General features: G+C 36.1%; 2 protein-coding genes across 4 annotated transcripts in view; one reads left to right on the forward strand and one right to left on the reverse strand.

The window, feature by feature from the left end:
• LOC147760669 (uncharacterized) overlaps positions 1-15972 on the reverse strand; it is a 65959-nt gene that overhangs the window by 34437 nt on the left and 15550 nt on the right. Inside the window, exon 3 of one of the 2 annotated variants that reach the window (XM_087016435.1) lies at positions 6419-6935. The exons of the other annotated variant lie outside the window; for it this stretch is intronic. Within the exon in view, the coding sequence (XP_086872561.1) occupies positions 6781-6935 (155 nt within the window). The 3' untranslated portion in view covers positions 6419-6780. Of the gene's footprint in view, positions 1-6418; positions 6936-15972 lie in introns of those variants that run through there. 2 annotated transcript variants of the gene reach the window in all.
• On the forward strand, positions 1627-11042 carry LOC106165496 (homeobox protein Hox-C4a). Of its 2 annotated transcripts, none has more exons than XM_013543709.2 (2): positions 1627-2104; positions 10001-11042. In XM_013543709.2, the coding sequence occupies exons 1-2, from the start codon at positions 1711-1713 to the stop codon at positions 10333-10335; spliced, it is 729 nt and encodes a 242-aa protein (XP_013399163.1). In that variant the 5' UTR covers positions 1627-1710; the 3' UTR covers positions 10336-11042. The 2 variants fall into 2 exon arrangements, with proteins under 2 accessions (XP_013399163.1, XP_013399164.1); XM_013543710.2 differs by having other exon boundaries at positions 1630-2104; positions 10022-11042.

Genomic DNA, 15972 nt, shown 5'->3' on the forward strand with positions numbered 1-15972 from the left:
TACTGCATTTCGGAAAAAAAGACAATAGCTATATCTGATCTGATATAATCTTAAATGCCTTGATCTCGTTTACAAATAAAAAAGAAGTTAAAAACGTTCATCAGATAGCAGGGCAATGCTCACTCCCACTTCAACTGTCTTCCTCATTATTAACCCCAACGACACTTTATAAAATTCATACGAAGATTACAGTGGGAGATAGAAATTTAAATGACTCGGCAATTTTGATTAATGGAAGAAATAAGCCCTCGATGGGCCATCAGCGGTGATTATGACACTAAGCATGGGCATTGTTTATTGTGAAATGACATAGGAGGCAACAGTCTAGAACTGTGGACACTTAGGAGTTAAAAGGTCAGGATAGACAGCCAGGCGCAATGGTAATTTGAGCGGCATATCTGGCCAGGGATGAAATAAATAATATTTGAGGACATGAAATAGAAGAAACGAATTCGTGAGAATGAAATGGGGAATGATACTGATTCGTGGCAAAGTAAATTGTAAATATTTTGTAGATTTTTTTTTCATGTTTGCGAATTAGATTGCATCAAGGAGTTCAACAATTAAATGGTACATGACAATGCGTATGTGCGTATGCACTATTTATATGTTTATGTTTCGGATCACCTAAAAATTATGGAAATTATAAATCATATTTGTACGTTTTATAGTAAATACAACAATAATAAACAGTTGTGTGTCGGACACGCGCACACACACATAAACAAACATACACACACACATACGAACACACACAAAGACACATCCAAATACACCAATCGAATAAAACCGATCCATATGAAATTCACAAAAATAATATGAACAATATCTAAGGTACAACCAAAGGGAATCAGTTCTTAGTGTAAAGTGATACCCACCTATTATGCATGCTTTCAAAACATGAATTTAATATTTTCCTCATTCTAACACAACAGGGGTATGCGGCTACATGTGTTTCACTGGGGTGTTGAATATTACTGCCTGTTTATCTCAATAAATATATAAATGTAAATATGAATTTTGATTAATGTAAGTTAAATTTTACATAGAGATTTATGAATAACAAAGTCAATATTTTGTAAACACTGAAGAAAATCATAAAAGTACAGCAAGTTACAAAAAGACTGTTTGCAAAGTTCAGTATCATGATTCAGTGTAAATTCCCTCTAGCATCTATAACAAAAAATTACACCGATTCTAAAATGAATTCTGTTTGAAACTGATGCCTTTAACCCCACTGCAAAACACACAGCGTAATTTCCACCAACTATAAAGGCACACTGACACGAGAAAGGTGTACCTATGGCTTGCCCTAAGGATCATCGTAATTTAAACGACACTTATGTCCTCCATTATTAGGTGATATTTATGGCCTATGTCTTGGCCTCTTCTAAACAGACAGGCTGTTAACCTGAATCCTCCTTACACAGGAAAAAATGAAGGAGATACGCCTACTTTTTCCAGGTGTACCAAACCGCTTGCTTAATTGTCAATTATTTGGTCATCTTTTGTTTAATAAAGTTTCGCATGCACAGGGGCTGTCGACACGACCAATTATGATGTATAGCGAAAGGTCAAAAGTCGGCGACCTGATTGGGCACGACTTGTCACGTGGTATGTAAATGAGACGCATGGTTGCTATATGGAGTCGTGCTATAGACAAGTGACGAGGAAAATAGTTCTCAGAGCATTCAGTGAAAATTTATAGCGATGAGTGCTTTCCTCATGAACTCTGGGCCGTTTGCGGACCCCAAATTTCCTCCAACGGAGGACTTCTCGCAGACGAACTATATTAGCCACCACCAGCAGGAATTTCTGCGGCCGGCAGTGACCAGCTATGGACAGTGGCACCACCCCGACCATCAGCGGTTCAGAGAAGATAACTTCTCGCCGGGGGCTGCCCTGTATGCCTGTGCTGCACAGAACGGAGGGATGGGGACGTCGATGTCGCACCCCACCACCCCTCTTAGTCCTCTCCCGGCTCACACACACGCCGTCCAGACGTCCAGTCAGCCTCAACTGCCTCAAACCTGTGCCACGACTCTCCAACCACCCCCTCAGCCTATCATCTACCCTTGGATGAAGAGAATGCACCTGGGAGCAGGTAAGACAGATATATTTTCTCCCTCTGTCCACATGTACAATTTGCACGCACAGTATAACACATATGTGTTTGCATGTGTATATTTATACTGTTCCGTATATAGAAATAGTTGGTATTTCACGCGGTATGCATACACAGCGTCAAACCTTTATACCGATCTTGTGTACGCGCAGCTGTGACATATGTGTGCTGGTTAGTTTACAGCGGTCGTTGTGGGGATTGTTATTGTTCGTGTTGCCTTAATTGAGAGTAATTTTGTGTTTGTAAAGTCGTGTTTTATTTTAAGAGATCGTTAAACCCCTGCATACTGCCCTCAGAATCCATCCCTATACATCAGATTGTTGTATATTCATGATGGCAGCGTTAAAAGTAATTAATGTCATCATGACATTATTTTTTATAAAATTCCAAAATTAACAAGGCTTGTTACATTGACGCGAAATTGTTTAGTACAAATTGTACATATAACCTAGGGACACGCCATAAGCAACTTAGACATTCATTCCTCAATAGTATAGTCAAACAACCGATAATGCGGAAAACACCGCAGTCAACATCAAAGGATATCTGAGGTAAAACTATTCAGTAACTAGTCAGTTCTATTACCCCGCCAGAAGGTCGCCCCTGCACCTAGTAGTACTGATCCCTCACCCCTTTTCTCCACACTTAATGTCATAATATCTAAGTATTGGATAGGTGTCCAGCAGAGCGTATTAATGAAATTGGATATATACTGTCACTGCCAGTGGCGGCTGTGGACAGCAGCTGCAGCAAGAAGACGCTAATAATACATACAACACACTGCAGTTAGAAGAGTAAATCAGCGCGTGGAAAAACCTGGGTGCATTATTCCAACAAGAGAAAACGATCGATTGTGCAATACAAACTAGATTCCTTTCAGAAATATAAATAAATAAAATTACAATATTTTTTTTACAATTTTCCTAGGTTTTATAGTAAGTGGGACGTGTTAATAATGTAATTTAACTTCACCTGAGGACCGCATGAATCAAACATAATCTCAGAAATTCTTGAATAAATAATTGAATAAATAAATGAAATAAATTAATGACAAAATAAACAAATAAATAGATATAAAATAGTGTCTTGTATCCACCTAAAACCAACATCTTAATTGAATTTAGTTTAAGGCGTATTTTCGACCACACTATCTTTAAGGCGTATATTAACTGACGCAATATTTCAAATATCAAAAGTTTTCAAATTTCATTTTATTGCCCTGCCAAAGTACGAAACAGTTATGGAAATTTTCAGCATATGCAAAATTATGAATTTGAATTATACGTAGAAATTTGAAATGAAAACAAATATACTATTAAGTATGTGCTTTTAAACAATTGTTACACCGTCCACAAATCACAATAAAATTACCCCAAATTTTAGAATTCAAGGGGAGGAGCGAACCAGCATAAGGTTAAAAAAAAATTCGAACTATTAACGTCCGTATACCCCTGCTGTTACACGAATCGTGTTATTTCGAGGTTAAAATTGCTGTTTAATGCCTCCATCAATTACTGGAATGATGGTAAAAACGCAATATATCTTTGTAATGAAGTATCCAGACGCCAACCTTTGTTATCCTCTTAAAGCAAAGGGGGACGGATTGTTCCAAGTCTTTTTTCCAGCTCGGTGTTTCTTTTTCTACCTTTTAGCTACTGACAGGTGACACGGTAATCAGTTGGTTATTTTATTCACTTAGGGCTCCATAATCACAATCACATTATATTTATTTGGTTTTATTCTTTGGTTTCATTCTTTTAAAACTATTCTAACCAAGATAAATAATCTAAACCAACATAAGTATAATGTGTCCATTACATAGTTTTTATAGCAGATAATGGTTTTCTTATAGAAACTAATGGTACCATCAACTATAAAGTACTAAAAGGAAAAGCATGATTACCCAACCATCAAAATTAGAAATGGAATATTAAAATAAAATGAACACAAAAAACTTTATATTAAATTAAAGCTCTATCATTTGAGAATTTCAGAAGAATGGTGTAAAATTTAGCAAGATAATTTCAAAATGAAACATTTATGAAAAGGCCTTGACTGTTGCCAGCCGCAGGGTCGATGTTAATTACACCTGGAATTAAGGACTGAAAAACCAGTTCCCCGTTACTCACCTATGATTGTTTTAAAGGATAAGCATCAGCGACGGTCATATGAGACCGTGTGATGAATGGTTGTCATTTTGACACAAAGTTGTCCTTAGAAGGACTCATCCCTACGTGGGTGTCAACGGCGCCATCTGGATGGGTGGCGATGCAGAGAGAGAGAGAGAGAGAGAGAGAGAGAGAGAGAGAGAGAGAGAGAGAGTAATAGCTGACGAGGCCTTATGTGTTAATAGGTATAATACACTGATTACAGACCAAAGGCATGGTCAGATGTAACTAGACCTAATAGCCAAAAAATATTATGATCTATGACATAATTTTTATATGGTAAGGTACAGGGAAACTTGAGCTTTTTTAATTGTATTTTAAACCATATGAAGAATATTGGACACAATGTCAAAAGAAAAGCATATTTTGATACAGTGTCATTGAATTACTTTTTAAAAAGGCATATAAAGCCATACATTACCCGAAAAAGAGGCGGTTGAACTTAAGTCATATACATATTCACCAGCACTTTGGCTACCAGCAAAAAAGTGTTGGAAAGACCCGTACTCATTTCGACCTCTTTTGGGCAATGATATTTTCCAAAACAAAACCCTAAATATGCTAAGCCAATGTTTTTTCAAACGAATAAGTGAAATGCACGGTTTCAAAAGATGCAGACAAAATGAATGAGGAATGCATATTGTTCTGTATTCTGTGGGGTGGTTGTCATTGCTAGACATTGCTAAGGACTCTTAAGGCATCAGCAATGCAACTATTTACACATAAGTCATAACACCTGGGTTTTGTTGCAATAAGTAACCTTGGGTCTAACTTCACTAGACTATATCACTACCAAAAAAAGAACCCCGTCAATATGCCAGGTGTATGAACTGAGGTGCAGACCCCGCGCAACCTTCAGCACCCTTAACTGCCATTTTAAGAAACAAATGATCACTTGCACGAACAACCGCAAACTTTGTGAAAAAGATTCTGCACAGTAGGAGAGAACGTCAGTGGTCTGCACCAACATTGGGTGGAACAAGTAAAACGATCCGGTGTAAAGGATTTATCATTGTAGATATTTAATTGTATTTAAGGTTAGGGCAAGCAACATTTAAGGTGAAACCAAGAATCCGTTACCAAAGGGTAACTCAATTGGAGGCAATTGAAAAGGAACTAGCTAGAGCATTGAGCTCTCTGCGTTATATTACACCCATTTCAACACATATTGTTTATGTTTTAACAGCACTTTTCCGTCCGTAACAACGCTATTTGCTTGCTATTAAATTATAAAATTCTTGATAATCATCAAAGGGAAATTAAAAAAAACCATCCTACAAAATCACTTATCTCAATCTGAAAAAAATTCAATACCCTTAAAATGTATATTGCAAAGATCATGTGTCATCGAACCGTTATCTGGTTTTTCGCAGAATGCCATTGACGGTGTTTTAGGTATTAATAAGCTATTATACATGCCAGGTTTATCTTTGGCCAACTTTGACCTTTGGTCACCCGTACTAGATAGAGTAAGATAAGACACGGTGCATCTTACTCATGTACAAGTATAGATTTATATCCAGTCATGTTTACACGTTTTTTTTCAAGATTGTGCCTTATTGCCTTTACAGATGTTCTGTTGAGTGGGTGTGTGTGTTTTCGAGTTTTTCATTACATCACTTCAAATCGAACTTTTGTCCATATGCACACTGATAAATGTAGTAATTTTGCACATTTGCAAATCAGTCATAGCTAGACGTTTGGCTAAATGTTTTCTGTGTGTGAACATGGATGTGGGAATTGATTGTTACGTCATGAACTGGACACTACAGGAAACTTACCTGACCATAATATACTGAGTCACCTCAGGTTGTCTTCAAATGGATGTCAATGGGGAATGTGACTATCTTATTACAATGATAAACTTTACACAGTAGTGTGCCCTGGTGACAAACTGATGTCCAGGAACAACCCCAACAGATTCACTGATACAACAACTTTTTCCAAGATAGTTTTACGAAAAACAATGCAAGTTAAGCATTAAGGAAAGCCATATAGTCCCACCCATTGACCTATAGTAAAACAGATTAAACTTATGATCTAATTGTTACCTGTTACACTACAAATCAATAAAACACGATGGCGAAGAATTGGGGGTAGAATCTTTTAGTTTTGAGTCAAAATAATTCCTAGAGAGAGGTACGAATCCTAAAAATGATACACGGCACTATTCTCAATAATCTATAAATAAATATACATGTAGCAGCAAAACGAAAACAAAAAATGAGGCTTTATGTTCCCACAATGACAACAAAGTGGTACAAAACATTACACGCAGGAAAGGTTTTCGAAAACAATACCTTACTATGGTTAGCCAATGGGTACTTTAACGAATAAGTGAAACGTATAATTTCGAACGACGCAGACAAATTAAATGAGGAATGCATCTGGGTTGTGTTCTTATTGTTCTATATTCTGAAGGGGTAGTTGTCATTTGACTGCCAAGAGGAAACGGGGCCTGTAAATGTCCTTTGAGTATGACAGAGATCAGGGAGAGGGTAATGGCAACGATGGAGTCATTAATCTCCGTGGCAGATTATCTCTACCTCCCTCACGAATCTCCATTTGCATCTGGTAATTGCACCGCAAAGTGCATGCTTCGTTTATTTGCTTATTCCATCCTACTCGCTCTTGGAAAGCGCCTAAGAAATGTAGAATGTTGAGATTTACGATATATATTTTCTTAGGTGGACATTAGATCAAAGAAACGTCCGTGAAAGCCAACCCTAGGGTGATAAAATTATCCTGCTACTTTTTAAACATTATCACTAGAATTTTACGTTTGGATAAAAACAATGAGAAAATGACGACATCAGATACAAAATATATTATAGTTAACCGGGGTCACTCACAGATGGAAAGATTGAATCTTTAAAGGCAAACACCAAAGTGTGTTATTCCAAGATTTATATCTGGTATTATAAGTATGGATAATTTATAATTAGATACTTTTAATTAGTAGGTATGGTCTGTTGAACTTGTAAGAATGGTAGTTATTTCTATGAAGAAAACTTCCATTTATCAAAGCGTTTTCCTCAGATCCATTAATGAAATATAATATGATTAAAGAATCAACAGAACATAACTTCCGCTATTCTACTTTTATCTTACAGACCATTGGCGCGTACACTTACATCATTTCTTAAAATCATAAAACCTGAACGTTTTTCAATCGTAAAGATGAAGACCAATTCGATTTTAGTGTTGTGTGTTAAAGGCATCAATTCATATGGAATCGCCTTCGTTAAGTGCTTGTGGTACAACCGTTAAACCCAACTTATGAACAATGAAATTGTATTCGTGGAGACGACTAAATTAGAACATAGATGGTTGCTATTTGTTATTGGGCATGCAATGTTCTCATTTAGACTTCCTCTCATCCCATGACACTTTCATTGCAGGTTACTGCTCTGAGTTAATTTTGACTATTTTGGATTTATTGAAATGAAAATTTGGTGCCAAATAGATTTAGGTTATATTTAATTTGAACATGTGCGCTTATATTAGGCTGTACAGTAGGGTAAAACGTTTGGACGTTTTATCTGAATATGGACATTATTTTTGCATGTTAGGAATAATGTCAGCCAAACTCAGTTCCATTCTTCCAATGTTTCATAATACTTTCTCCAGATAATTTTTTTCTGGTTTTTCAAAATGCTCGAAGGCATTTTACCGTGATTTGTAACGTGTTTGAAAAAAGGCACAAAAGTGTCAAAATCGCATACGATGAACAGTTTTTGTATATGAACATTGTGGTGGTCACCAAATGTTCTTAAAGTGTACATTTCAGCTAAGAGATTAAGCACTCGTCATTATCCAAGCGTTTTTGGTTTAATGATCGAACCGGCCCTTTTTTCTTGTCAATATCTTTCTCTTTAGATTCCTAGGGAAAGCCATATCCCCAATGTATAGCTAGACATAAACGAACTACTGTAAACAGCCTGATATAAAAGACAAATGTTCATCTCAAACATAAACTGATTCCTCAGAGGCCGCTAATCAAGCATCACACTTTCATTTTTATTTAATCCGAAACTAATAGGACTTGTGTCGGTGATTATGACGCCCGTAATGTGACATTATTAAATACGCGTCTTATTCCGGATATATGAGGGCACTACTCTCACACGCTTGTCTATCGGCGATTAATAGACCGTAGAAAATGCGAGTTCATTTAATGTTTACTGATGTGTTTTTTATCCGATTTGAATGGTGTTAAAAACCCTTGTCTCGTGCTTCCTGTACGCGCGCCTGATCAAAGCGGGTTATTGCTACAGTTTATCTTCTATTAATTCCAAGCATTTTGTTTCTCCTTTGTTTCATTTTTTGTGGGTAATGAAAGTAACTTTTGATGTGGCACTTAATTTTAAGATATTGTGACACTAAATAACAATGTCTAGGTACCATTTGATTTCGTTTCCTATGTACAGTTTACTGCCATCATAACTAACATATAGTTTGGGGCTTTTTTTGTCAAAATGCCGAGGAGCAAATAAAAATCCCATTGTTACGAACGCTGTATATGCAATGGCACCTGCCTAACATTGATTGCCTTTTCTTTTTTTTTCAACTCTACATGTTTGTACGTCATTATTCATTTCTTGATGCACACTTGCGAGTGACAGTATTAACTGTTTTAGCTGAAACATAATGGCTGTCGTCCACAAAAAAAAAGAGGTTCGGGCGTTTTATTAATAGTGGTAATCACGCTCGTTTGTGACCTTCCGATACACCTGGCAGAATTTCTTCGATAAGATCTGACATCTGAGTTTCCTAGCCTCGTAGATTTAATGGTATTTGAGGTCCCCACATGATAGGGGTGGTTTCGAAGATTGCGTGCTGAGGAAACAATTGAACGCCGTCAGGCTTGCTTAGACATACGGACTTTTGACGTCGGGTGTTCAGAAAAAAATGTCTCACGACACAATATCTCCGGGGACAGGCATTGACAGCCCTTATAACGTTGCCTTTGGCTCTTGGTGAAATATTGATTTATTGTAATAAGCTGCAATGCTGCAAAACTGTGCATTTAGATATGAAACAATAGTGGGTATGTCTAGGTAACGCGCAAAGTAAGAAAAGTAAATAATAACACGTAAATCAAACGAACATAATGTATAGAATTAAGCAGAAATCGCAAAGGAGAAACGCAGTGGATAATCTTTCAAGCTATGCTCCCTAATGGGAATAAAATTAAGATATTCTTTAAGGTGAAATGTCTATCTCGTCCCTGGTTTGACACCTGTCTAAGGAATGAATAGTATATGAATCCGTTACATTTTCACATCCTTGCTAACTTGCGCAGTTTCGGTTTTCAATGACATTAAAATGGATACCACATTAAATGGTCTGATATCGCTTTACAATGGATTTTTGTCAGTACACCAACGAAATTGTAATTTATACCTGGTCATATAGTAAACACGTGTTTGGCCTTTGTACATTTAGTTTTTTAATGTTGGCTTGTCGATGGTATCGATGGTGTCCTTTTCCTGCATATTAACAGAGATAAGTCTTTTCATTTTGTTTGTGAAAAAAGATGAAAAAAAATTAAAATAAGACTCGAGATAGAGGACTTAAAGTATTTTGTTTAATTGTCACATAAAAGTTTATGTAAACTCATTTATATATTTAAAATTACTTTACATTTTTCTACAACATGCCAATTTGAAACAGAAGGGGTGAACTATCCCTTATTTAAAAAAAGGTCACTATCCTTTCTTTGCAGCCAACGGTTACAACGGGTTGGAACCCAAGCGAAGTCGGACCGCCTACACTCGTCACCAGATTCTGGAACTGGAAAAAGAATTCCACTTCAACAGATATCTCACGAGAAGGAGACGAATCGAAATAGCACATTCCCTGTGTCTAACAGAAAGACAAATCAAAATTTGGTTCCAAAATAGGAGAATGAAATGGAAAAAGGAACACAAACTTCCAAACACTAAAAACAAAGGAGACGCCTCACAAAATAAGTCTGACTCTCCCATCGACAGTGACACTAACAGTGACAAAGATTGCGACTCAAAGGACAAGAGCTAGTGAGTTGCCATAAGGACTTTGATTCTTGACCGAACGCCGCACGTGACTTACAGACTGGTGCTTCTAGGACACTTCTAGCATATTCACAGAGGGAAATGTCCGGACAAATCCCTGTACTTAAATCCAGCCGGTTAGACCATTCGTGAATAGATTGACTCGTCAGAAGACGAAAGAGTCCTACGGGCTATCAGGAAAAAAAATCAAAATTGGTGTATATGCAGGAAGAAGCGTTCTTATTATCCATCATTCTCTAGTTTTGACAACAGTGCTGTACAATGCACTACTTAATGCCAGTAAACCTGAATACATACTTCTATATGGATATGTGGTATTAATGAAATACTCACTGGTGGTTAAATTCCAGGTTAACTATTTAACTTCAAAGGTTAATACTGTATAAGTTGCATTCTTGATTCAGGGTAAATTCATTTGAAAGATGAATTAAGTGATGGTTGGATTATCCAGATATGCCGTGTTAAGAGGAATTAGTGTGATGTGCGTAGATTTTTTATTTTGAATGGCAACGCCTTATCTCGAGTGCAGTTGACAAGACATCATTATACTTGTTACTATAATTTATCGTAAACGATTGATTTAGTTTGAAAGCTATGTAGTTCTTGAAATTTGTAGACTTCTACATATTCCAGAAAGGTCGATTTAGCCGTTATTCAATTAATAATTACGATATAAAGATTAGCCCAACCGATTGTTATTTGTTGTTATTTATTATTAAATCGGAATTTCAAAGATAGGTCCATTCAACAAAGTCGGTCCATTTGCCAAATTCTGTTTAGTATCAATGTATTTGTTTTAAGATGGTCTGGACTTCGTGTCTAAAACAAAATGTTTTAGTGTAGAGTGATATTTCAGGTTACCAATGGCAATTATAATGGCAGGTTCGTTAATGTTATGAGTTTGCTGAGTTAAAGCAGTGTGTTTAAAACGCATTTTATCGTATGCCATAAGTGTCAATATTCAATATGTTAATATTTTAAATAATGGTATATCTATGTTGCAATGTTTAATATATTTGAGAAGGCTGACAAGTCGGATTTGTAGCCTTCAGATGTCAGTTGGTGAGAAAACCATCACCTGACATTGCCAAAACGACTTAATTTAATATAATGTGAGCTTGTGTTATTTCCGAACTACCTCTTACATGATAGTTTTAAATACAAAACTGAATATTTTGCATATATACGTATTTACTCTTAAGCATGCATCCCAGGCGACAAATTCAGACATGATAAAATAAATAATTTGTCTCTGATATATCCCCGTATATAGAGATCAACTACTTCTCGAAAAACATATTTAGTAATTAATTTAATAAATAAAATACAAAAAATATCTTAAAGAATGGTATGCCTAATAGAATTATTCTGAATATTTTTCTACCTATCACAGCTTGAATGTCTCGAATGTAAGTTTACAATTGTTATGATGTGTTCAATATCTAGGATAAAATAACCTATATCTGTAAGTAATACAACAGTATTCGTTGCCTTTTCAAAATGTTTGCTCACGATTTTGTTTAATGAAAAATACATTTTAAATTCAGTTATGTATGTGCCTACCATGTGAAATCCATTGGATATATTAGAAATAAAAATGAAATGGATAAATTACTATCGTCTATCAGTTTCTTCGGTCGTTTTCGGTTTGAAAGGGATGGGTTACAAGAATTTCCGACTACTAAGTATTCTGTCCGGCATGATGAAAATGAACCACAGTTCCAGATTTGGACCAACGTTCCTTCCAACATAACTCTTTCTTGAGTTTCAGACAACAATTTTCCAACAAAAATGAAACTATTGCATCGGTTTTGAGATAATGGAGCCAGGACATAAGATTTTGTAGAGGTTTGTTTTGTCAATTCTTTAGATGGTGCTTCGCTCACTAATGGGGAAACGGAAAACTGCCAAAGATGAAGACGCAAGTGTATACCAAAAATGCATTGAATTAATTCGAAATTTACGAAATGATCGTTTTAAATATGTAGACGCCAGCACTGCTTTAAATGGCCACTTCGATATAAAACAACGCACATAAAAGAAAAAACATTCCTTTTTCGGGATATACATCATATGTGGTATATTCTGAGGACATGGTGGCCGCGGGGATGCGTGTATGGCCGTCACTCTGTCTCCATTTGGTTCCATAAACATGGTGACAATTTGGTAGATATTTCCATTTTGTGTGTTCTCCCCACCACCTGGTACGCCCGCCTGGCTGCCTTGGATTACAAGATAAGGCCCATGTTCATTTCCCTACACGCCTTATCGGTATGGATAGAATATACGGCTCCATTGTTCCTGATTCATGTAGTCGTTTATTTAAAATCATTACATAGAGACTGGCCCATACATCTTTGGTTTTATGGCGCCGGGACAATGCCAAATCTCCACTATTTTGATTGTCTGTTTGCTTTGGAAGGATATGCTAGACATATGCAGTATCGTGCATTTTCTATTTTGGACATGCACGCCAAACCTCGATCTTGGACACAATTTGGTATGTGGTTTCTAACTTATGACTTTGAACAACCAAAGAGGTATCCATGGTCAAAAATGGATATAGTGTATACGTAAATTACACTGGAGAAGTTGCCTTCAAAATGTGTTCAAAGATTTGGTATAAAAATGACAAATCTTTGCATACAGACTCACTCACAGAAGCTGTACCAATGTCATTGCTACCTGTTAAACAGAACACGTACGTTTCATGCCATTATGGCCTTGAAATACCCATGAGAATCAAGGCAGGTACAACAAGTCTTAACATTGTACAATCATCCTCCCTTTAAGCTACTTGGTCTATAAGTACAAACAAAATGTTTCAGTCCAATTATTTTGCTCAGACAAAATCAAAACAAGCATTTTGCTTTACAGGTTATATAACACAGATATATGAATCCTTTGTCTCTTACGACATAATCTCATTTGTCTTTAAAAGTAACGTGCTATACAAAATCAAGATCAAATCAAGATCACGGAAGACAGCTCATTACACATTTCATCAAATATCTCAAAATTGTTTTCGGTCCTTCTACATATCTGATTTTCAAAAAAAGTATTGTGGAAAAGTACGAAAAGAATCAATTTTGTACACAATCTAGGCGTTTTACGAAAGTGACATAAAGTAAAAAGCAAGACTGATTCAATTTAAATGTCCTTGCAAACTTTTTACAGAAGAAAATGAAAAAAATTACAATTCAACATAAAAAAACGTGTCTTGGCGTGTGTAACATGATATCATATATGTGCAAAGAATCCACATTCACAAACAGTCCACGGGAGCCAAACGAGGAGTATCTACATAATGCCTTTATCTAAAGGCAACAGTAAATGAAACTGGACCTCATATCTGTATCTAGTTTTCCATGTCCTGTATACTTATCCTTTCCCGTTGAAAAGCAGAGCGTGAAAAAAATAAAATACCAAAAATAAATGTTTACCAAGACGTAAAATGAAACCTTGCTGTGGGTATAATCTAATCTAATGCCCATAATTAAGGGAATGGTCTCCCATTTCATGTCCCGGCCAGTTTTTTACTACAGTCACAACAAGAACCTGGCTGAATAAGAGAGAGAATATAGAACTAACTGCACTCTGTATTTGTTTTATACTGGTCTATTTAAAGTTCGATATGATTGCATGACATCATTTTATGGTGATATTGTATAGAACTACACACGTTTTAAACTGCCTGAACCAATAAACACATATCATCAAAGGGAACATGTAATGAGCTTGTTTCCTGACGATGCTTCGCAATTAATGCCAACAATCCCAACGCAAGTCATTGATTTTGGCATATGTTAACATTTTCCAACACTTTTCTGGATTGGGATTAAAAAATGTTTGCTGTAGTATGTTTTTGATATCAACCTAAAAGAAATATCGACGGTCGACCTAAAAATGACATAAGAAAAGTAGTTGGAGTGATATATAGAAATCCATTAACATTTTCCCAATGGCATACGACTGTGCCGGATGTATTTTTCCTTGCCTTTGATGATATTGAAATGTGAATACCCAAATTGAAAAACACATTTGAACAATTACTCATATATTAAGAATCTCTATCAACTCGTGAGCGAAGGAAACGACTGAATATGAAGCAATCACTTAACATAGGGTTCTACCAAATATTTGATTTCTGCATTATCTCAAAAGGAGCCTAGTATATAGAATATATCAGAGAAATAAATGAGTTGAAACTGGCTGAATTTGTAGACATAAAACATGATAATAACACCAAACGAATTACCGTGAGTAATTACATACGTTACAAAGACATTTACGTTTTACACATAGGCAGCCGTGTTATCGGGTCAAAGAGGCCGTTGAGGAGACCGTCCGACCGGCGCCAGACCCTTTAACAATGTATAAGATGACAGGGCACCTATGCAAAGATACAACTTTATTATATAGAAGGTATGATAACAATGCATATTACCATAGCATATTACCATAGCAAATTGGCACACGCTGGTTTCTACAGCTTAAAACGACTCATTGTGAAAATGGTTCTGTAATATAACACCAAAGATAACCGTTTTGATTCTGTTCTATCTGGTGAGAAAACACAGGTTTTTGGTGCCTATTTGCTTGAAGTCTACAGAGAAAATTGTCTTTTTCTTTTGGTAAAGCTAATGTGTAATGAACATGAAATAAATAAGACAGAGTAAAGTAGCAAAAAAAGTTGTATTGAAGAAGTAAAGTTTTTGCATACTTAGGAATGGTATTGAATATAGATTTAAGTGTTTTGCAACACGAAACGTATTTGAGTGGTGACACGTGTCAAACATGAAAGATTTCGTGAGACATCAGTACACCAGCCGGACCGAACTGTCACAGGTGACGCAATAAAGGAAGCAACTGTCAATTCAAAAGCTATTCAAAACAATTGTGGTGACCTTCCTTATGCAATGGTAACTGTAGGCTGTTCACCTATTTGTACCACAATGAAACACCTGGTCAATTGCATCCTAGAACATATTGTAGAAATTGATGATATGAAGGGCAAAAACGGCAAGGACTGCTGTTGAAAGAAAAAGAATGAATGATAACCACGGCATTATTTGAAAGCAATGTCCGATTGTAAAATAGGATCATTGGTAAAGAACCGAATGAGTCAATAGATTAAAAAGTGGAATATATATATAACAGTACCCTGAAAGCTTTAATTTACAAAACTATGGGTTCGAATGGTATGCTATGATTGGGTGCGTAATCATAACTGGCATTTGATTGGAGGTTCGCGGGAACACAAAAGATGTGACAATCCGTCTTTAAGTGGCGTTTTATCTTTAGGCAGTTGCACTTTCTTTATCAAAATCTAAAAAAAATTCAGTTGAAGGTAGCAGAGACGAAACTGACCTGACTGACAAACACTGAAGCCAAATGCCAGTAAATTGTCAGATATATCTGCATTTAATGTCAAACTATTATCAATCCTAGTATATCTGTACATAATGTCAGATTATGGGCAATATATGTATATATATATATATGTGTGTGTGTGTGTGTGTGTGTGTGTGTAATCATTTATAGTTTTAATGTTATCCTCTTTCATGAGGACTTCATGGTGCAGCGTGGCCAGGGACTTCTTTCATGTTTTTTTTCCCTTAGT

The sequence above is a fragment of the Lingula anatina genome, chromosome 7 (genome assembly GCF_051362555.1).
Source record: "Lingula anatina isolate TDL-2025a chromosome 7, LinAna3.0, whole genome shotgun sequence".
In the NCBI taxonomy this organism is placed as follows: domain Eukaryota; kingdom Metazoa; phylum Brachiopoda; class Lingulata; order Lingulida; family Lingulidae; genus Lingula; species Lingula anatina.